We start from the raw sequence: 22,762 nt of genomic DNA on the forward strand, positions 1-22,762 counted from the left end.
AAACTATGAATAAAACAGAATTAAAAGAAGTTTTTATCAGTACAACATATACGTACCGCGGATTCATAAACTAAAAACTCAATTACATGTCAAGAAGTGATGAATCCATGAATATAACCGAATCAAAGCACATACTTCAGTATTTCACATACGAACTCATGGATCAAACCAAAAAAAGTGGCAAAACTCTGAATAAAACAGAATCAGAAGAAGTTTCAACCAGTACAACATATATGTACTCCTGGATCAAACCAAAAAAATAAGAGAAAACCTATAGATTCATAGTAAACAAAAAAAGAAAACAGTACGTCAGATATGTATTGATGGTTAATACACAAAAGAAAATTGAAAATCAAACCAAAAACCATAAAAATATCAGATCTACTAATGAAATAAACATAAAACATGATTTTTTATTTAGATCTGAACTTGTTTCATTAAAATCCACCAATATATCATATACGTACCGATGATTAATACACAAAAGCAACTCAAAAGCATATAAAAAAAACCAAAATGGAACTAAAATCAGCTGCATGTGAAAACCAAGTAATGAATCTATAAAAAACTGAATCGAAACACTTTGTTTTTCCAGTATTCCATATATATACTTCTAGATCGAAGAAGAAGAATATCCAAAACTACAAAAATAACAAAATTAAAGTATAATTTTTCAGTACATCATATATGTACTGCTGATTCATAATATAAAATTTAGCTGCATGTGAAAAACAAGTAGCGAATCTATGAAAAAATAGAATCGAAACACTTTAATTTGAGTATTCCGTATATGTACTTCTGGATCAAACAAGAAAAATCTCCAAAACTATAAAAAAAAAAAAAATTAGAGCAGTATATTTCAGTACACCAAATATGTATTGTTGATTCATAGTCTAAAAATCAGCAACACGTGAAAAACTAGAGAACATCATGAAATCGAACTACCAAAACTGGAAAAAGAAAGTGAAAACATCATGAAATCAATCAGATCTTCATGATTCAGTTGAGAATTAATCAAAAACAAAGAAGAACTGGAGAAAAGATGACATAACATACCTGTAAAACCACGAAACATCTTCACAAACCCTAGGTCTAAACTTCATAAGCGGCTGCAGCAGAGAAGAGGAGAGCGAGCGAGAGAGAGAAAACGGATCTGAGAAGAAAATTGAGAAAATGTGGCTTTCATTTCTGTTATATTTATAGTGAAGGCCATTTTGGGAATTATTAAAATGCACGTAATAGGTTACACACGTGTGTAGGATCTGGGCTTAAAAAATTTGGTCCATTTCTATGTTTTGTTTTAATTATGGACCTCCGGTTACTGGGCTTTAATGGGTGGACCTGCCACTAACTAAAAACACTATAATAATACCTATTGGTAATTCCTACAATTAGAAAATGTAAAAAAATATATGGGTGGCAAATAGGATAATTGAGAGTGGCAATTAATGACAGTGGCAAATAGTAAAAGTGAGGATGACAAATAGGTGGAGCCATTTGATTTCGGCCGGTCACTTTACTTTATATATCCAACAATAACAACTATTCTTCTTCTTGTTGTTGTTCTTTCGAAAAAAGCGATTTCCCATTACTTAACCGCGTCATCTACTATGTTCTAGAATAATAACCACCTTTCTTTTTCGTCTTTAAAATCAGGAATAATATCCAGTTTCTTCCCCAATTTCATTTTGATATCATCTTCCACTGAATTCTTCTCTCTTACTGCGTTTGATTAATGGCTGGAAAACTTATGCGTGCTGTTCAGTTTGAAGGTTATGGAGGCGGAGCTGCTGGATTAAAGGTTTGTAGATTTTCAATTTGGTGTTTCCTGGGTTGTTGTCATATTATTGTTGTTTTATAATGTCGATTGAATTAATCTCCCTAACCAGTTGAGACGTTGCACTTTATATTTTTGAATTTTAAGTTGAATACTGGAGATTATCTTGGATTTAGAAAATTTTCACATTATTCAGTTGCCAACCAAGTGCTTGTGATTATTACGCAGTTGCTTTTCGATTTTAGTTTTTTTTTTAGTATGAAAATCTTATGAATGAAGTAGGTTTGGTTGAAACTGTTTAATGGAAATTTATTAGTGAAGTAGCTAGGTATCCTTTGGTTTCTTGTTTTGTTACTGAGCAAATGGAAAAGGATGTGTGTTCTCTTGTTTTAGAACCATGTGTTGGCCAAGCAATTTCGCCTTCGGTAGTAACAGCTTGTTTAATTTTTTTAACTAAGCAATTTCACCTTGAACACAAATATCTGCAGTCTTCTTCTTTCACTAGTTTTCTTCCTCCATCTTTAGATACCTTTCTCTACCGGAAGCTCATCATTGTTGGGTGTAAGAGTAATGACGAAATCGGTTTAGGAGGTTAGAACTCTGCTTCTTTAGATTGTTAAACAGTAAGCCCCTTGTATAGACAATGACTTATATGACTGAAAACCTACCAAAAGCTACCATTGCTAACAACTTGGATACTAAAACATAAACACGTGATGCGTCAATCAAATAACTAAGACAACCTAATTCAAACAACTAAGTAATTTAAATTCTAACAGGGAGTAGCAAAATACATGTAACGTTTTAAGGAAATAGTTGATGTTATATGATGATTAATATTACTTTTTCAACAGCATGTGGAAGTTCCTGTTCCTTCTCCAAAGAAAGATGAGGTTTTGCTAAAGCTGGAAGCAACAAGTATAAATCCAGTTGATTGGAAGATTCAAAAAGGGGTTCTGCGACCAATTCTGCCACGCAAGTTCCCTTATATACCAGGTATTAATGATGAATTTTGTGGTTTTGGATGTTGTTGGTTTAAGGCTTAAGATACTTTTCTTGTTGTAAGTTAGAAAAATATCTAATTATTCATGCATCTGAAAGATCAAAAACAGAAGTGCAAATCAAAATTTATGTGCAAGTCCGAGTGGTGTAACAGTGGAGTAAGATCATTCACGCCTCAGTACAGTGTCAAAGTAGAACGACGAAATGTTTGTCCAGAATAGAAAAACAGGTTCCCAGTATTTCACAATCAAACATATTTTGTTGCGGGTCTGAGAATCTGGCGGATCTTAATAGCATCATACCTAATCCCTATCCCCCTTACCTAAACACCTTAGGTGATTTTCTGAGTTCATAAACTGATGAGATGCCTGTTGTTGGAGAACACCAAAATGGGCCTCTATGAGGATGATTCAGCATTTTAATACAATCATATATCTTTGTGCATAACCATGGTTTTAATGGCACAGTAATCTTTTTAAGGCTTGGTCTTATGATTCGTCTCTATTTTTAGCAGGAGGTTTTTGCTTTAGTTTATGAAAGTCACAAAGAGGGTCCTTCCCTCCCTCCATAAAATCTAGGCATCACAAATATTTCTCTGACGTTTCTCCTTGGATCAGGTACTGATGTTGCAGGCGAGGTGATAGAGGTTGGTCCAGGTGTCACAAACGTCAAAGCCGGTGACAAAGTAGTAGCTTTGCTTAGCCATAATGTGAGTGGTTATACATAATTTTAACTCGGTCCCCCAATCATGTTTTTTTCCTTTTTGATCAAAGAAAATATATTTAACTAACCAGCGACATCCATATATTGCCATTATCCATCCAAAAGAATAACTAATTTCCCTATTAAGTAACTTAGGAGCATTGTTGTTGAGAAGCATGCATAGTTCACGAAGAGGGTCTGCACTGAAAGCGTTTAATTTCTCTCTTTAAAATGATGCGTTGTTGAGTAGGGTAAGTAATTTTAATATATGAATCGTTATCTTTCAGCTTAACTCAGCGTACATACTAGGTATCAGTGCATGTTTGTTTTCTCATATCCTTAATTTTAAGTTATATTCTAGAATATAGAGTGGGGATGTTCAACCTCGGCCTTGGATTAGAATTGCCAACACTCACTCTTTGTTGGTCAGAGATGGGTTTGATATGGGAGAGGCGCATATGGGTTTTCCAAACAAAGATCTAATGGCCTCTCTTTGAACCAATTATTTGTGCATGATTATGGTTTTCTTGTATACTTATGATTCAGAATTCATTTTATGACCTTTTGAACATTTAATCATAACATGCAATTTGAATTCGTCAGAGTGGAGGTGGGTTTGCTGAATATGCGGTGGCGTCGAAAGGCTTGACAGTTGAAAGACCACCTGAAGTATCTGCTGCTGAAGCTGCAGGCTTACCTGTAGCAGGCCTTACTGCACTTCAAGCCCTCACCGATGCATCAGGAATCAAGCTAGATAGCACAGGGAAACCAACTAACATCCTTATCACAGCTGCCTCAGGTGGAGTGGGTCAGTACGCTGTTCAGCTTGCAAAGCTCGGAAATGTTCATGTCACGGCAACCTGTGGAGCACGTAATATTGAATTCGTCAAGAGCTTAGGGGCAGATGAAGTTCTCGATTACAAAACCCCGGAAGGGGTAGCCCTTACAAGCCCATCAGGGTGCAAATATGACTTTGTCATCCACTGTGCTACAGGCATTCCGTTTTCTACATTCGAGCCCAATTTAAGTGCCAAAGGTAAAGTGATTGATATTACTCCTGGTCCAAGTGCCATGCTAGTGGCAGCATTTAAGAAGTTGACATTTTCGAAAAAGGGATTGGTGCCACTGCTTATGATTCCAAAGAGTGAGAACTTGGCATATCTAGTTAATTTGGTGAAAGAAGGAAAGCTTGAGACGATAGTTGATTCGAAGCATCCATTGAGCAGGGCTGAAGATGCTTGGGCAAAGAGCATTGAGGGCCATGCTACAGGAAAGATAATTGTGGAGCCCTAAGCACCATCGTGGCTGCACAAATAGTGTCTTGTTTTGATCTGAATATGTATGTATGTAATGGAGGGGATGTTTACTTCTTATGCACTTTGTATGCATTAAGATGTACTACTGGTACACTGCTGTATTTAGGTTACTTTGGATATGTGGTTTTCTTTTGGGTGGCGCTGTGTTTGGCCTGTAAAGCATTACCTTTTTAGATTAGACCTGTGTGGTTCATAGTTAAACTCGTACTAATGTTGCATTATGGAATACAAGTTGAGTTTCAATTTGTCTTTCTCCACTGTGTTCCTTTTCGTTTTCCCACACTAGCATAATTTAATTTTTTTTTACCTTGTTGGCATATCATCAGGGATGACTTTATGGAGTTCATACAAAAATTCTTCAACACCGATGAAATGTCGATTAGATATGGGCATTCTCCAGTTGTCTGAAGTTATTGTTTAGATGCAAGATCAGCTAATCCAGCCATATCAACTACAAGCTGAAACACAGGCAAGTAATATCGAATAAGCGAACCCAACCACATTGGCATTGTTGATTTAGAAGAATCTGAGGCTTAGTCAAAAACTTGTTCTTCACTTTCTTTCAAGTTAATCCCACAGTCTGAGCTACCAGTTCCCAGAACAAATCGGTATTTTGACTACTGTTGGATTGGTTTTATATCGACAACATCTTCAATATAAACCAGGAACTGAGTCCAGTGGTTGTTCAATCTCGCTCCAATCAAACGTTCCAAATCCAAGTGAGAGAAATCATAAGAAACCCATTTCCGATCTCAGAACTATTATTAGGATTTCAGAATTTAACTTATCGTTGCCATGGAGTAGGATAGTTTCACATCGTGTAGATTACTGTCTTGCCTTTTGTTTATATCCCACAAGATTCGGTGAACTAGCATCGAGTTAAGCGGACAGGAGCTGAAAAGTTTAACCCGTAGTTCGCATCCTTGCGGGGATGCTGAGCGACCAACGCCCTTGGCTGGCTTCGATCCGTTGGCTTTTTGTTTTTCATGTCCTTCCCTCTCTGACTCTCTGAAGCTTCAGCTTCAGCATAAATTAGCTTTGCGTCGACAAAAATATATTGTTTTTTTGCTCTTTTTTTGTTTTGTTTTGTTTCGGGAGAAAGCATAAGAGAAGCTGGTTTGTGATCAGTAAAATAGGTAATCTTTAACATAGCTTGTATAGATTTTTACAGTTATATGATCAATTTTACTATCATATTTGAGAAAAAACATGATCTGTATAGCAGTGGCCTTGGGTTAGCAATGGCCTTCGGTTATGGAGTGGCACTTTGTTATTCAAGTTTGTTCTTCAAAGGATGTGAAAAAAATATTTGTCCGCGTGTATTAGTTCACTTTATTGGATTATTGGTCTAATGTATTTAGTCTAATGTTCATGTTTGGTAATCAAGAAATTATGTTGTATGTGATTATTGGATGCATAGACTACGCCATGTAAGTGTTCGATGAAATGTCGATTAGAATTTTTTAAAGTGTTGTTAGCATCATCAGGGGATGACTTTATGAAGGTGAATTTTTAAGTATGTTTTAGGGCATTGGAGATTGAATTGTTCATATATTTTTCTAGTTCCAAAGAAAGAACAATTCTTGTACTCCCAAGGATTTCAGGCCTTTTTGTGTCTCTTATGAAGTAGTTATAGAGTCTCTTGGGGGTAGCTGAGTTCCTCACACGTAAAGAAGTCATGTCTGAATCGCATACCGTTCGGCGCTGGAAATGTGCTTTAAGGTCTTATTTTACTCTTAAAAAGATTTAATACTCCTGTATTTTTAAGCAATAGATTTTATTTTTCTGTTCTTCTGCATTTTTTTCTCTATAGTGCAAAATCGCTTTATGGATTTGTCCAGTTCAGTTCACTTTACCCAACAACCATTCTTCTTCTTCTTTTAACCGACTTAACCTTTTTCTCTCATCTTTAAAATCAAGAATTTTAGTTTCCAGATTCATTTTGATTCTCTCATTCTTACTCCTCTATATCTCTCTTTCTACGCTTTGATTAATGGCTGGAAAACTTATGCGTGCAATTCTGTATGAAGGTTATGGAGGTGGAGCTGCTGGATTAAAGGTTTGATTCTCTTTTTTTTTTTTGTAGATTTCAATTTGGTCTGTGTTGTTGTTGTTGCTGATTTATTATGCCAATTGAATTATCTTCCTTATGCCGATTTTTAGAAATTGATGACATTACTCAGTAGCCAAGTGTTTGTGATGATTCTTCAGTTTTTTTTTTTGTTTTTAGTTTGATGAGTATGAGTGAAGTTTAATTGAAGATCTATTAGTAAAGTAAGTACTAAGTAGGTATCCTCCATTCCTCCTACTAATGAAGGAAAAGGATTTTTGTTTTGTTACTGAGCAAATGATAAAGGATCATGATTCTAGCTGAAACCACCTGTTTTAATCAAGTAATTTCGCGATCGACTGGTATATACCCTAGCTAGTAGCAAAATACGTGTATGGCGATTAGTAAATAGTTGATGATTAATATTACTGTTTCAACAGCATGTGGAAGTTCCTGTTCCTTCTCCAAATAAAGATGAGGTATTGTTAAAGGTGGAAGCAACCGGTATAAATCCAATTGATTGGAAGGTTCAGAAAGGCGAACTGCGACCGATTTTGCCACGCAAGTTTCCTTTTGTACCAGGTAACTTCGATGAATTTTATGGTTTTGTATATTTGCTGGTTCAGGGTATAAGCGGTACTTTTCTTGTTGTAAGTTAGAAAAAATATCTCATAATTCCTGTTATCTGAAAGAAAATAAGCGAACAATCAGAAGCAAAAGTAGAATCGGTCTTAGAAGTAGTCCAAGTTGAAATTCTAGTTTAAGTGTAAATGGATGCACATATTGAAACATAAAAACCTGGTTCCATGACCTTGGGACTTGTCTAAGCTTACAATGGAGTAAGATCATTCACGACTCAGTACAGAGTTGAGTATAATGATGAAACTGCATGGCTAAAATAGAAAAAAAAAATGTTTTCAGTATTTAAAAATGAAACATATTTCAAAGCCACAGGTCTGAGAATCTGACAAATCTTTATAGCATCATACCAAATCCCTGTCCCCCTTACCTCCTTGAGGTTATTTCTTCTGAGTTCCTAAAGCTGATGAGGAGCCGCTTGTTGGAAAACGGGTTCCTATGAGGATGGTTCAACGTTTTGATACAAAACCTGTCTTTGTGTATAACTGTTGCTTTAATGGCACCGTAAGTTTAAGGCTTGGTCTTATGATTCGGCTTTTTAAGCATGAGGTTTTTATTTTGTTTTGAATCAGAAACTAGGCACAACATTTTTGCTTACCTGTCTCCTTGGATCAGGTACTGATGTTGCAGGTGAGGTGATAGAGGTTGGTCCAGGAGTCGATAACTTCAAAGCCGGTGACAAAGTAGTAGCTTTTCTTACCCACGCTGTAAGTGGTTACATGTAATTGTGATTCTGTCCCACAATCATATTGCTCTATTTTCCAAACAAATGTGTGGTTAATTGGTTGCCAACGACATTCGTATTTCCATCAAAACTATTATTGTTTATCCGAGAGAATGACTAATTTCCAGATAAAGTAGCATACTTGCATTGTTGTTGAGAAGCATGCATAGTTCACGATTAAGCAACTGCTAGTTATGGAAAAGTATCTCTAGTACTATGATCTGACCTTGTGAGGGTTTGCACTGGTAAGACTTCATTTCTTTCTTTAGAATGATGGATTGTTGAGCTGATAAAGAAAATTGATTGGTGAATCACTGTCTTCCATGAAGCTCAGCTCAACTTACATACTACTTGTACATGTTTGATTTAGTATGTCCTTAATTTTGAGTTGTATTCTAGAATATAGACCGTACAAATAAAAAAATGAAAAAATCTAGAATACAGATTGGGGATGTTTAACCCTGATTCTGGATTAGAATCGCGCATAATGTATGTATCACTTGTGATTCATAGTTTATTTTATGAATCTTTGAACATTCATAACGTGCAATTGAATTCGTTAGAGTGGAGGTGGGCTTGCTGAATATGCGGTGGCTTCGAAAAGCTTGACAGTTGAAAGACCACCTGAAGTATCTGCTGCTGAAGGTGCAGGCTTACCTATAGCAGGCCTAACTGCACATCAAGCTCTGACTGATGCATCAGGGATCAAGCTAGATGGCACAGGGGAACCAACTAACATCCTCATCACAGCTGCCTCAGGTGGAGTGGGTCCGTACGCAGTCCAGCTTGCAAAGCTCGGAAATGTTCATGTCACGGCAACCTGCGGAGCACGTAATATTGATCTTGTCAAGAGCTTAGGAGCTGATGAAGTTCTTGATTATAAAACCCCTGAAGGGGCAGCCCTTACGAGCCCATCAGGACGCAAGTATGACTTTGTCATCCACTGTGCTACAGGCATTTCATTTTCTACATTCGAACCCAATTTAAGTGAGAAAGGTAAAGTGATTGATGTTACTCCTGGTCCTACTTCCGTGATGGTATCTGCATATAAAAAGTTGACATGTTCGAAGAAACAATTGGTGCCACTGGTTGTGAGTCCAAAGGGTGAGAACTTGGCGTATCTAGTTAATTTGGTGAAAGAAGGAAAGATTAAGACGATAATTGATTCGAAGCATCCATTGAGCAGAGCTGAAGATGCATGGGCAAAGAGCATCGAGGGCCATGCTACAGGAAAGATAATTGTGGAGCCCTAAGCACCATCGAGTCTGCACAACACTAGTGACCAGCATGATATATTCAATGCTTATATAGAATGGTACAAAACATCACACATAGATGACTTGTTTCCGTCACTTGTGCATGGGATACTCTGAATATGTATGTAATGGCAGCAATAGGTCTCATTTACCTTCCTATAGGTTGAGATACTTTGGTGTCACGTCTTTTAGTTTTGGTGTTGATTTTTTCTCTTCCACTCTCTGAGGTCAGGTATAGGCCCTCTTCATTTCTGTTTTTGATTTCTTTTACTTGTAAAATTCCCCCTTAGAGCTTTGCCAAAAAAAAAAAAAAAAAAAGTATGTAATGGAGGGAATGTTTACTACTGTATTCTGGATCCATAAAGATGTACTACTGGGACACTCCTGTATATAAGTAACTTTGAATATGCATTGATTTTCTTTTGGGTGATGCTGCATTTGACCTGTAAAGCATACTTCTTTTGTGTCTAAGCTGCTTCAATATTTGAAATCCTGTTTAACAAAGAAATGATCAAGTCACTATAGAGTTACCTAACTTACTGGGTAACCATAAGAAGATGGCCATAAATTTGTCACAAAAAATTTGTGGCCGTGTCAATAGACGTTTCTAGTCTAATTGTCAAAATGGGTCTTTGAAGGTTGAAATTCTAACCTACTCTTCAAGCTGCCAAACATGAATCTCCTGCCTGACAAAGGATAAAAGTGATACTGATTCGAGTAAGATCGATATTCTAGATTAGACCTGTGTGGTTCACAGTTAAACTCGTACTAATACATGTTTGCATTATAGGCTACAAGTTGGACTTCAAATTTGTCATTCTCTATTCCTTTTCATTTTTTCGCACTTTAGCAAAATTTAATGGCCAGCGTTAGAGTGATAGAAATGATTTTTCTCTTGGTCTTTTCAGTTTAAGAAGTATCAAATTTTCCCACGAAATTCCGACTCCTTGTACTACTCAGGTCATGTCATAATGAATATATTGTTTTCTTGTCAATTTGATGGCTACTTTTCTTTTGCTTCACGGCTTATATTACATGCCCTTGCCTCAATTTACACCTCTATATATATACATGCAGCATTAAGCCCCGTATTAGAAGACAAACGCAAAAGATTAGTTTTGCCATTTTTACCACCTTGGTGAGTTCTTGATTATGGCTGCAAGGCTTATGCGTGCAGTAGTATATGAGGGTTATGGAGGTGGAGCTGCTAAATTAAAGGTTTTTCCGTTCTACTTTTTGAGCTGTCAGTTATTTTTAAATTCATTTGAGTTTTGATCGAAATGATGAATATGAATTATAGTATCTTCTTGTGCTAAATTTTGTATAGTCAAACTTTCAAACTGAAACTGTGATATTGATCAGCATGTGGAAGTTCCTATCCCTTCTCCAAGGAAAGATGAGGTTCTGCTGAAGATGGAAGCGACAAGTGTTAATCCATTTGATTGGAAAATGCAAACAGGGCGGATGAGCCCCTTTTTGCCCTTCAAATTCCCGTATATAGGAACGGTAAAGTGATAGATCTTACTCCAGGACCTAGAACAATGCTGAACTTTGTATTTCAGAAATTGACATTCTCAAAGAAGCAAATTGTACCGTTACTTGTAATGCCGAAGAGTGAAAAATTAGAATATATGATTGAATTGGTGAAAGAAGGAAAGCTCAAGACAATAATTGATTCGAAACACCCACTGAACAAGGCTGAAGATGCATGGGCAAAGAGCATTGATGGTCATGCTACCGGAAAGATAATCGTGGAGCACTAAGTATTTGTATCATCACTAGAATCCATCATTGCAGGGATCATAGCCGACTCGCATATTTCCTTAATCAACTAGAATTGATTATGAGCGTATTATTGTTTTCTGAAATGAGCATTATATATATATATATATCATTGTACACAATAATTCAGTTATATTGTACAAGAATGTGGGATTTTTCCACTTTACTCTATTAAGACGAATATTGTTATAATGTAAACATTACAAGTTTTGTTCCAAGGGAACAACACTACAAGCCTTCAAAGTTTATGTTAAGAGTTTGATTCAAACTGAACAGATGATAATCCAGTTTCCTAAGCAGTGTAAGAAGAGTGTTAGTAGAAGGATTCGGACATCAATACCCTTTGTGCATGTTGTTATAGCCAAGAAATAGACATTTGACAGACCTATTGTACAACTTAATTATGCTTATTGTAAGGCATGATACATAGATATTAAATTGATATACTTTTCTTTAGATTGAGTCTGACTGTCTAGTTGATTCTCTTGAAAGTATATTGGAGTTTGTTTATTCAGATTGCCGAACGAAATATTGGGTGTGGTTGTTAGACCCCCGCTTTTTCAATTGGTATCAGAGCAGGCAAACACGTTTAAGACCTCATAAGTCTGTGTTTGTAGCAATCTGATTTATGTGGACTTTAGAAGTATCTCACAAACCACGTACATAGAAATGTCTTCCAAAGTTTCTGATTATGTCAAAAATCTTGGGTTCACTCAAAGGATAACTCCTTAGCAGATTCTTCCGAATCCCGAGGGAAAAACGAGAAAAGTGACATCGTATCAGAATCTGAAATGGAGCTCACCAGATCGTTAAAAGAATCTTCTGATATCATTGACTTTCAAGGTTCTAAAATCAAGACTCTTGAAGAAAAGAATGATCAACTCACTGATGAATTCGAGAAATCTCTTGAAAGAGAACGTGAACTCTATTGCTTTATTGAATCTCTCTCTAAGAGTATTGAAAAATTGATTCAAGAAACTACTCTACAACATGAAAAAATTAGTAGACTTGAAGATAATGTTAATGAAGACTCAATAAGAGAAGAACATTTAATCAAGACTCTCTAGTCAGAAATAAACGGTCATCGTGTTGAAAAAGAGAAACTTGTTGCATCTCTTCGATGTGCCCAAGAACAGTGTAACACCTTGAAAAAGGAAAACTTTGTTTTGATGAGTAAGTCATCCTCTGTACCTTCTTCTTATACTCACAAGGCTTTACCCAGCGTGAAGGAAATTCCCTCCAAGGAATTACCCACTGTGAATCACTTGCAAAATTCGCATGTGCCGGAAAAGGTTATGAATCAAGGCAATTAAGTTTCTAATCCACGATGTTGTTCCTTCTGTGGGAAAAAGAATCACTTTTCCATTCATTGTTTTGCTACAAAGAAACAAATCTCAGATCTTCATAATTTGCTTCTTTCTACTGTCAATGGAGTAAATCGTCTGACGACATCTACAGTGAATTTCTTTCCTACAGAAAACCAGAATTCTTATAAGAATGATCTATTTTCAAGAAATCGTCACAGGTTGCAAGTTCCTCTTAATGGTACAAACTATTGTGCCACAGATGAACACTTTCCCTGTACTTATAAGAACAAGTCTGGCAAGTCTAAATCGAGAAGATGGAAGTCCTCCAACTCCTCTCCTCTGGAACCGATCTCTAGAGGTCCTAGACTTAGTCCTCAGAAAAATCCTTTCAATGGACTTTTAAAAGTGTTTATGAAAAATTCTCCTGGAATAAGTTATAATCAATGGAAAGAAGGAAATACACGTCACAAACGCACAAAATATTGGTACAACTCTTCTCTCATAATTCATAGTCAAATTACTTCTCACCCTTTACCTGATCTCAGGTAATATCATCCTCGTATCTATCTTGAGAGGTGCAAGGATAATGATTGTGAGAGTTTCAAGATTAGTTGTATGATTTTTATGCGAGTTCTTGATCTTGTTGATCATGAGTCATGCTCTAACTCTTTGAGCATTGTTAACAAATAGTTTGTTTCCTCTTGTTGGATCTTTTCAAAATCCATTCTTCTTCTGTAACCGGTCCACGAACGTCCGTGTCCCCTTTATATGAGTTCATAGGGTTTCAATAACAAGAGATTCCTTCTCCTGTTTACAAACATATATATATATATTGTGTTTTCTCTTGTTGGATCTTTTCTAAATCCATTTGTGACCAGTCCACATGCGTCCATGCTCTCTTCATATGAGTTCATAGGGTTTCCATAACAAGAGTTTCTTTCTCCTGTTTACAAACATATATATATTATGTATTGTGTTGTACCATCCCTAACAAAAATTACATGTAAAACTCTTCAAGATCTCAAGAGATTGTGAGTCTTGACATGGAGGAGGATACTCAAGGACGTGGTTCAGTTCAAGAACTTGTTGTGAAGAAGATGCTTCCAAGGAAAGAGCACAACTCCTGGATTCATGAATCTGTCAAGGATTTAACTCGTTTTCAGGATGTTTCAAAGGTCGAGTTTGAAAATCTTCAACTGCAAATAAATCATCTTTTAGATGGTCAGGCCAGAATCCTTGCTAATCAACAGATCGTGATACGGAATCAAAAGAAACTCATCGTGGACTGCGCTAAGGCTAGACAACTTGCTCATGTTGTTGATCATAAAGTTAGTGTTCTAACTCATGAACATGGAGTTTCCACGGTCAAGAGAGTCAAGGAAATCAGCGACACCTTCTATGATGGATTCATTGAAAGGTATGAAGTTATCAAAGAACAATAATCGTTGTCTAGAAAACTTCTTATGAGAATTTATTCTTGTGTTTTTAAGAAGGATAACTAGGGTTTGGAATAGCCATTATTGTGAGTACACATAGATATTGCCAACGTTTTTCATCTTGCAATGTTTTTAGATTTATTTGTTTAAATTCTAAGTTATTTGGAAGATGATTTTTGCAGTATTAATCTTTATGGTTTTATATATTGCAAATTGTTATGGGATATGTTGTTTACGTCCGTGAACCTTGACTATCCCATATTTGTTCAAAAGTTAACTCTATTATATGTCGGTATGAAAGTATTGATAAAAAATAGAATGAACTTTTGACCAGAAAAGTTAAGCCTATTATGTCATTATACAAATATTGATGGAATATAGGATGAACTTTTGTTTACAAAGATTCAGTCTATTATATGTCATTGTGCAAATGGTGATGAAAAATAGAATGAATCTTTGATTATTCTGCAGTATTTGTCTTTCCCTGATCCACATCTTTGTGTATGTACTGTGTGGCTCCGTAAGTTCTCTTATATGAGCATGACCAATCGAATTGATCATTTTTCTTGTGGTTAATTCAATTGATATCTTTGGATACAAATTCATTATTCATGAGATTTGTTAATGTCCAAAGAAATCATTATTTTCTTGTAAAAGTAAGGTCGCTCTTGTTGTTCTTTCGGGAATGACATTTATGGGGGAGAGTTCTTAATTGAACTTGTGTTTAATTACCAAATCTTTGTGGGGAGTGCGGTTGTGGAATATTTTAGGAGTTTTCTTGTATCTTTATAAACTCTTTGATGAATACACTAAGTTTGGACTATGTGAAATCATCGAAACAAGTTAGTATGTTGTTTTCTTTTGGTCATGAAGTATCTTTATGAAAATTTTATGAGGATCCCACTAGTTTTCGTACCTTTGGCAATTTATATTGACAAAAACGGGGAGAATTATTGTGTAGTTCACACTACAAATACATATGGTTTACGGATCATTATGTAAGGGGGAGTGGTTTTCATTATGAGATGAAGTATTGACTAAGGGGGAGTGATACATATCACCATAGTATTGTTGTCAAAGTTGTGATACAATTGAATTGTGATGTTATATAATAATACTCCATCCGTTTCACTTTAGATGATATTTTAGGGTTTTTTGTGTGTTCCAAAATAAATGAGAGTTTGGCTATTTTTTTCTAAATTCTCACTGATTTACCCCTGCTTTGGGATCACAACATAACGTTTATTGTCTTTGTTATTAGTGAGAAATAATAAACCTAAATTAAGATATTAAACCTATTCTCTATTATCTTAGGATATTTAGTCATCCCAAGTGGAATTACATAGGGATTCATAATTTATACTAGAATCCAAAAACAAAAAACTTGGAGGTTTAAATTTTTATGAAGGTATTAATATGGACAGATTTGGGAAAAAAATATTCTCTTTGATGTTTCTTAATCTGCGTAAAAAACTCTACAACATCATCTAAATTGGAACGGAGGGAGTACTATGACACAGTATAACAATCAGTATAACAATGATTGAGAGCAACTGTTTTCTCATTGTTATAGCTACGGATCTTCAACAACTATGATGCTGAGTTGAACACATTTAGAATCATTGGATTACTTGGAAGTGACGAAGATTTAGAGAAATGTTGAAGAACCAAGGAGATCAAGCATTTGGATGAGAAGGGGGAGATTGACATATTGATAGTTTTGTCACTAACATTGACAAAGGGGGAGATTGTTAGAGCACTGCTCGGTCGAACTCGCAAGCGTTGCTATCTCAAGCTTGCTTGTCAATGTTAGTGTTCAAAACTATAAGTCTTGATTTCTAGTCTACTTATAGTGATGTCTCGGACTAGGATAAATTGTGTAGTTGAGAATTAGACTTCACGGCGTTCATCAATTGAAGACAAAGAACTACTAAGGAGAGCTTGTGTAACTTCATCAACAAAAGGTATGTGGAGACTAAAACTCATCTATCACTTGGAAAGTCTATTTCTACTTTATCTCCTATATTGAGACAAAACTCGTATTGCTAAATAGTATTCGATTATGCACATTTGAGATTTCGAGCTGAGTTTAACTCGCTTACACATTTCCCGATATATGTGTTGGTAAGCTTTCGCTTCAACCAAGTTCATCTTATATTCTTGACGAAAGTCAAAAGATGATCATATGAAAATCGTTGAGTAACATCTTACATGGTTTGTGTGATACAATCATTTGTACTAGACTTGGAATGTTTCGTTTTGATTATTTCAATAACTTGAAAATTTCTTTGATGCTAATAGTGTGTGAAAACGGCTATTGTCATCCTCTAAGAAAGTTTGAATGATTGAAATAGAGTTTAGAATACTTAACCAGCTTGTTAACAACATCATCGCTACCTTTACATTATTTTTTGGGTTTAAACCATTACACGCTTGCAATTCAGTGGCCTTTTACGGTATGTGAAGCAGTTAAAGATCGTCCTCCAGATTTATGTGGCACCTATGAATTACCTAAACGCTTTACTATGCATGGTCTTTGGCTGCACGATGAGACATTCGATAAAGAAAAGTGTGATTATGAGAATTGGGGTATCAAAGTATTGAGGGAAGACGTGGATCTATGCTACGGTTACGGGATCACTGGTTGGACCCAAAGAATCCAGATCCCAAATGGTTGTGGACCATGAGTATCAGGGCCGGCGCTACAATGTTTATGCCCCGAAGTTAATTTATGAAATGATGCCCCTAAACAAGACCATGTATAAAAGATAAATCGTTAGATCACTTTTTTTAGCACCGTAAGTAAATTAATATTTTTTTATTAGATCATAATTATAAGCATAATATAATAAAAAAATAAATTCGAAAAATGTGTTAATGTGTTAAATTTATTGATTATGTGTAAAAGTTTCCTCCTATACATTTCCGGAAGCAAAGTCTCTAATAATAATAGGCTTATAATCAAGTACACTACTTCTCTTTCATTGTTGCCGTATGTTTCAATATGCACTTCAAATGTTTGCTTCATTAACACAATTATCATTTAAATCTTCGACTGTAGACTCGGTAGGTTTAATTATATATATTTATTTAAAGATTCGACAAGAAATTTTACTAACTCACCACGTTTTTTATTTATTTTTCTATTTTGAGATGCCGACGTTTGCTTTCTTTTTAGATCCGGAGGCATACCGACAAATCATTACATACAATTAATATATTTTGTTAAAATCTAATCATAATAACTTTTGCAAAATAACTTATTCCCTAAATCTACCATTATAATCAACGATTCAATCTATGCCCTAAATTTAATTTTAACAATTAAAAGAATAAATTGATTAGTCAAAATAAAATGATCAATGATTTGATAATTGATTAAAAGAAGAATTTAATAATATACCTTGTATTGTTTTAATGAAATAATAATGTCCTCATTCTTTGATAGTTAAAAAAGAAAGAAATGACTGAAAACGCTAATTAAAAGAAGAGTACAATAAAATAGTGTTAAAAGACACGTCATAATTAATTGTGAGAAACAAAGCGTTAAAAATCTCATTCCTTCCATAACGTGTTTTGGTAACACTTCGGTTGAATTCTTTTTTTTTTTTTTTTTTGAAGGAAAACATGAGCAAGAAACCTTAAATTTCATATATTTTCAAGAAGATTTACATCAATCAAATACATTGTAAAGGAAATACACGAAGAAATACAAATATTATGTATTTAAAATACAACAAAAATATGAAATACATGCGTTCCATTGAGGAGGTTGATGATGATGATTGACGGATGGTGTGAAACTGCTGATTCCACCATTTGAAGTTTTGTTTTTCAATGAGAACAATTTTATCTTCTTCATGAAGATAAGATGCTACAAAGAGGAGCGATTTGAGCGGTGCATCGAAATTGCAATCACATCTAGCAACAATGGATCTTCATAAGTATTCATATCTACGTCACTCCAGTGTTAATTGAGTTTGAATGTATTTGAAACGATTGAATCAATCGATAGAAACGCCTTATAAGGCTATATGAAACTGAATAATCACCAAACTTGGAATTATGTATTTTAGATAATAATAATTAGTCTATTTATAAACCCTAAAATCTGGGCAGAAAACTTAATTGACAAGGAAACTAAACTTAAACTCAAAGTATTTTCTGATTTTGAAGAAGGATGGAGAAGAAGGAAAATAAAAAGCGGTTATGCGGAGAAAAACCCGTGAAGAAGAAATCAAAGTATTGGCGTTGGGACCTTAGTCCCATATTGGTCAGATGGGGATTAATTGGGTAGTTTATAAGTCAATGGGATCCCACAACTGGTAGACCGGTTTAGGGTTAATAGGGGCTTAATTTGGGCTTATCATAGTAGCCCACAATTTTTTTAAGAAAAGCATAATTTGGAGATAATGAATAAAGAGATTTTATTGGTGTAGGGTTACCTAATATTGGAGTTGGTAATCTGTTGATCATATAATTAGAAGTCTCAAAGGAATACGACCAATAGGAGGAAGGCACAGAAACATGATTCAATAAAACAAGACCAGTTTTCACTATGTGCATATGCTTCATTTCTGTTGATGCTCATGAGGACAACTGACTCTGTGAAAAACACCACAAATTGTCAAAAAGGAAGAGACATTTCTATATACACCACCCCGATCAGTTTGCAACATTTTTATGGAAGTACCAAAGTAATTCTCAACATGAGTCGTGAAGGTCTGAAATGTACAAAATGCTTCTGATTTATAAGCAAGAGGATACAACTATGTGAACCTGCTAAAGGTGTCAATGAAACTGACATAATGCTTCTGGTTTATTGACTGAACTATGTGTTACAGTATTGCTCGCGAGCTCACAAGTGTTTCTATATCAAGCTTGTTGTCAAATTTAGTTGTCAAAACTATATCTTGATTTCTAGTCTACAATTAGTTAAGTCTCGGTCTAGGATAGAGGTAGTTGAGAAACGAACCGGTCATCATTTTCGTTCACCGTTTGAAGGAGAAGATCAACCGAAGCTTTTGGAGAACTTCATAAACAAAAGGTAAGTGAAGACTAAACAACCTATTTCTCAAGTTATATTCACTATTATATCCTTGAGACGAGTGTCTCATAACTAATTAGACTAGCTTGCATAGACAAGAATTTCGAGTCGAGAACTAATTATTTAGTTTACGAATTTCTCGAAATATAATAACTAAGCTTAATGAAAATTTGTTCATACTTGATCAAATTTCGGAGAACTGTAATTTATTGTTCAGAACCTAATCATGATTCAACTTTATCATTTGAAAATAGCCTGGAACTATTGATGTTATTCATAAATGTTTCGAATTGATTTAGAGAAATATAGAACTACTATATTCGAAGTACAAGACAGTGTTATAAGTCTTACAAACTGAGAAAACTATTATATGTCTGAAGCCACATTACATAGCGGAGTATCTATATATCGACTTTAAGATTTGTGTGATATACATATTCGTATGTGCATCATGGGAAAATCAGTTTGTTTCGGAATCCGGATAGGTTCATATTCGTATGCAAACTATTTTGGAACTGTGGTAAGGGAACCAGGTTAAAATAATCAAACCGGTATGCAAGACAAAACAGTTCTATGTTCTATAACCAGTTTAGCACCCAAACCGGTACGTGAACTGAAAAAGTTATGTGAACTCCGGTACCGGTAAAAAGTCTTAAGTTTGAAAACCGGTACGCGAACTTGAAAAGTTCTGTCAACTCCGGAACTTTGAGTTGAGCCAAAATTTACAAAGTCGTACGTGAACTTGAAAAGTTATGTCAACTCCGGAACCCGGTAATTGCTTATAAGATTGCAAACTGCATACTATGACTCAGCTGATTCACGAACTATCAGGTATTTATACTTTATGCATTTACAATTCTATGTCGATTATGAATCAAGTGTAATTAAATTATTTCTATGAAGTAATTTGCATTTGATCAATTCTCTAATTAACATTAGACTCATTTGATCACATGATTGTGACTCAATACTAATATCTTAGTGAACATGAAAATGAGTGTTAAGCTTTTAAAGTTCAAATCGGCTAGTTTCGGCTAACCATGTTGGATATAATCTTTATACACGGTTCAATTACGGTTTACCTAACCATAGTGTATATCTTATGTATGTGATTAAGATTCAAAGCTTTCATCTAACCGTGAATATTGTTCGCTTGGTTCCAAAGCTATCTTAGCTTAAACCTAAAGCAACCTATAGGCTTTGAAGTTTATATAAGGGAAACTCTTGGCAACTGGGATCTTTGAATCTTGACACTACTTTTTGGTGTGTCCTAGTTGTATATAGAGTCGTCTTATGCTGAAACCCTTTTAGGATTTGTCGATAATCTAGGATGCACTTCGGATTGCATAAGTCCGGATTTTGAGGATAGCCAGACTTTTTTCAAGTTGCTATCGATTTCCATCACCTGGATCTTTCGTTTGATCTGATCAACCCTTTAGATCGTAAATCAGGAAATCAATCATAGGCTTAATATGTAGGAGGCAGATTTGGTTTAAAGTCTTCAATTGAGTTGAAGCAACTCTTAGTTGGTGTGAGACCGTCTAAGGGAATCAATTGCGTGGAGTCCTGCTGGGATTCAAGAGGCGTAAGGAGCGCGACTGTACCTGAATCAGCGGGAGACTGAGTTCGGGCTCAACTACATTCACAATGAAGTTAATTGGTAGTAGGCTAGTGTCTGTAGCGGCTTAATACAGTTTGGTGTTCAATCTGTACCAGGTCCCGGGGTTTTTCTGCATTTGCGGTTTCCTCATTAACAAAATTTTTGGTGTTTGTGTTATTTTTTTTTCCGCAGTATATTGTTTATCTTTATAATTCAAATATCACAAGTTGTGCGTTGATCAACCACAGTATATTGATAAGACGTGATTGATCCTTGGATATTGATCTTTGGTATCGTCCAAGAACTCTCTTTGTAGTTAGGTTCACGGATTCAGTTATGTAATCTTTCTAACAACGAGAGAGAGGGAAATTTAACTCTAGACACTTTCCTTGATTGAGTTTCTACTCTCGGAGTGGTGTTGAGTTTTTCCATACAAATTGCCTACGAAAAAGTTGGTGGTGCATTTTGGTACCCTAGTGTTTTCACCATGAAAAAGCAAACTATGAGATTTTGTCAACTGACACTTACTACATACTCAACAACTCAAATGAATTGAAATAGACTCATCAACTGTTGATAATATATGCTTCAAGGTCTTGTAGGCTGGATGTCCAAGCCTCTTATGCCAATCACAGATGAAGCAGCAGTAGAAACAAAGGTTGTACAAGGATGGGGAATCAAAGTTGAGATCATATAAGACATGATTTACACTTTTCTATAGCAAAATCCTTGTGTGTTTGAAGGTCTTTAACACAGAAATGAAAAGGATGAAACTCAAAGTAGCAGTGATTATCTCTTGTGAATTGAAGAACGGAAGAAAAAAAATTCTAGAGACATCAGGTACATGAAGGACATTGCTCATAAAAAGTTGGAGTTACCAGAAGTAAAATGAGAAGTGCCAATATAATTAATGGACAAACCTGCACAATTGCCAACTTTCACTTGCTTAGCACCTTGATATTCAGAATGCAAGTTGAGATTACTCAAATTACTTTTAATATGATAAGTAGCTCCAGAATCTGGTGTCCAATTATCACCACCAGCAGAAGCGGAAGAGGGGTAATAATTATCACTATAGACAGCATACACCTGAGGATCTGGATGCCAATAGTCATCATAGGAATTTTTATAATATTCATCATCAAAATAAACATTGTTGGCTTGAGGATAGTCTACAAAACCTTTATTGTACCTAGATCTGCACTCAAGTGTTCTATGGCCAGCTTTAATGAAAATTCGAAAAACAATTGTCGATAATGAGTGGGGAAAGAATATATTATGTCCAGCACCATGATCACCACGAAAACCACCACGATCAGATCTTCCTCCTTAATAAGTACCATATGCCCCACCACGAGCTCTAAAGTTTGGAAAATATCTACCACCACGACCACCATCACCATGAGCTAGAAAACTAAATCCACCAGCAGAAGTTCCGGAATGCCATCAGAAGGAGTTCTATAATGAGAATTAGATGAAAAGTGGGTGGAACTAGATGAATCTGATAAGGTAGTGATGTTTTGAGCAATATTAACATATACAATTGGAACATTAGATGGAGATTCAACAATTTGATGTTCTTCACCTAAAAGTAAATTGAGAAGATCATCATAAGTAATTGATTCTAGACTTTTAAGTTGTTGAGTATTAACTGATGTGCGAAAAGCGTTGATTTCTGATGGTAAACCATTCAAGATATGAAAAACAAGATCTTCATCAAGAACAAGATGACTTACTTGAGCAAGTTGATGGGCGATAGACTTAGCACGACTGAAAAAGGTTTGCATAGATTCATTTCCTTTTTGAAGATGATGTAAGTCATTCTTGAGTTGCATAAGTCGAAATTTGACCGAAGAATAATAATTATTCGTAAGGTTTGCCAAGCATTCAAAGAAAAAGTACATCCAAGAACAGGGAGGTGAGTGTCATCTGATAAACATGAGATAAGCCATGAAAGAAAAAGTTGATCTTGATGAATCCACTATAAGTAATCTGGATAGCCGATTAGAGCTTGCGTTGTTGGATCTCGAATGAATTCAGGAGGCTCGGGTACAGGTCCATCCACATACTTGTACATATCAAAACTTCTCGACAAAGGAACAATTTGAGACTTCTATATCACAA

The 22,762-nt window shown here is 35.4% G+C and overlaps 2 protein-coding genes across 2 annotated transcripts; both read left to right on the forward strand.

The window, feature by feature from the left end:
* The first annotated feature begins 1,553 nt into the window (after positions 1–1,553).
* LOC113296666 (chloroplast envelope quinone oxidoreductase homolog) lies at positions 1,554–5,054 on the forward strand. Its single transcript, XM_026544971.1, has 4 exons — positions 1,554–1,801; positions 2,632–2,773; positions 3,397–3,488; positions 4,085–5,054. Exons 1-4 carry the CDS (start codon positions 1,736–1,738, stop codon positions 4,772–4,774), a joined length of 990 nt encoding a protein of 329 aa, XP_026400756.1. The 5' UTR covers positions 1,554–1,735; the 3' UTR covers positions 4,775–5,054.
* Positions 5,055–6,589: 1,535 nt separating this feature from the next.
* LOC113296667 (chloroplast envelope quinone oxidoreductase homolog) lies at positions 6,590–9,896 on the forward strand. Its single transcript, XM_026544972.1, has 4 exons — positions 6,590–6,856; positions 7,288–7,429; positions 8,102–8,193; positions 8,774–9,896. The coding sequence occupies exons 1-4, from the start codon at positions 6,791–6,793 to the stop codon at positions 9,461–9,463; spliced, it is 990 nt and encodes a 329-aa protein (XP_026400757.1). The 5' UTR covers positions 6,590–6,790; the 3' UTR covers positions 9,464–9,896.
* The last annotated feature ends 12,866 nt before the right edge of the window (positions 9,897–22,762 follow it).

The sequence above is a fragment of the Papaver somniferum genome, chromosome 7, assembly GCF_003573695.1.
Source record: "Papaver somniferum cultivar HN1 chromosome 7, ASM357369v1, whole genome shotgun sequence".
NCBI classification, from domain to species: Eukaryota; Viridiplantae; Streptophyta; class Magnoliopsida; order Ranunculales; family Papaveraceae; genus Papaver; species Papaver somniferum.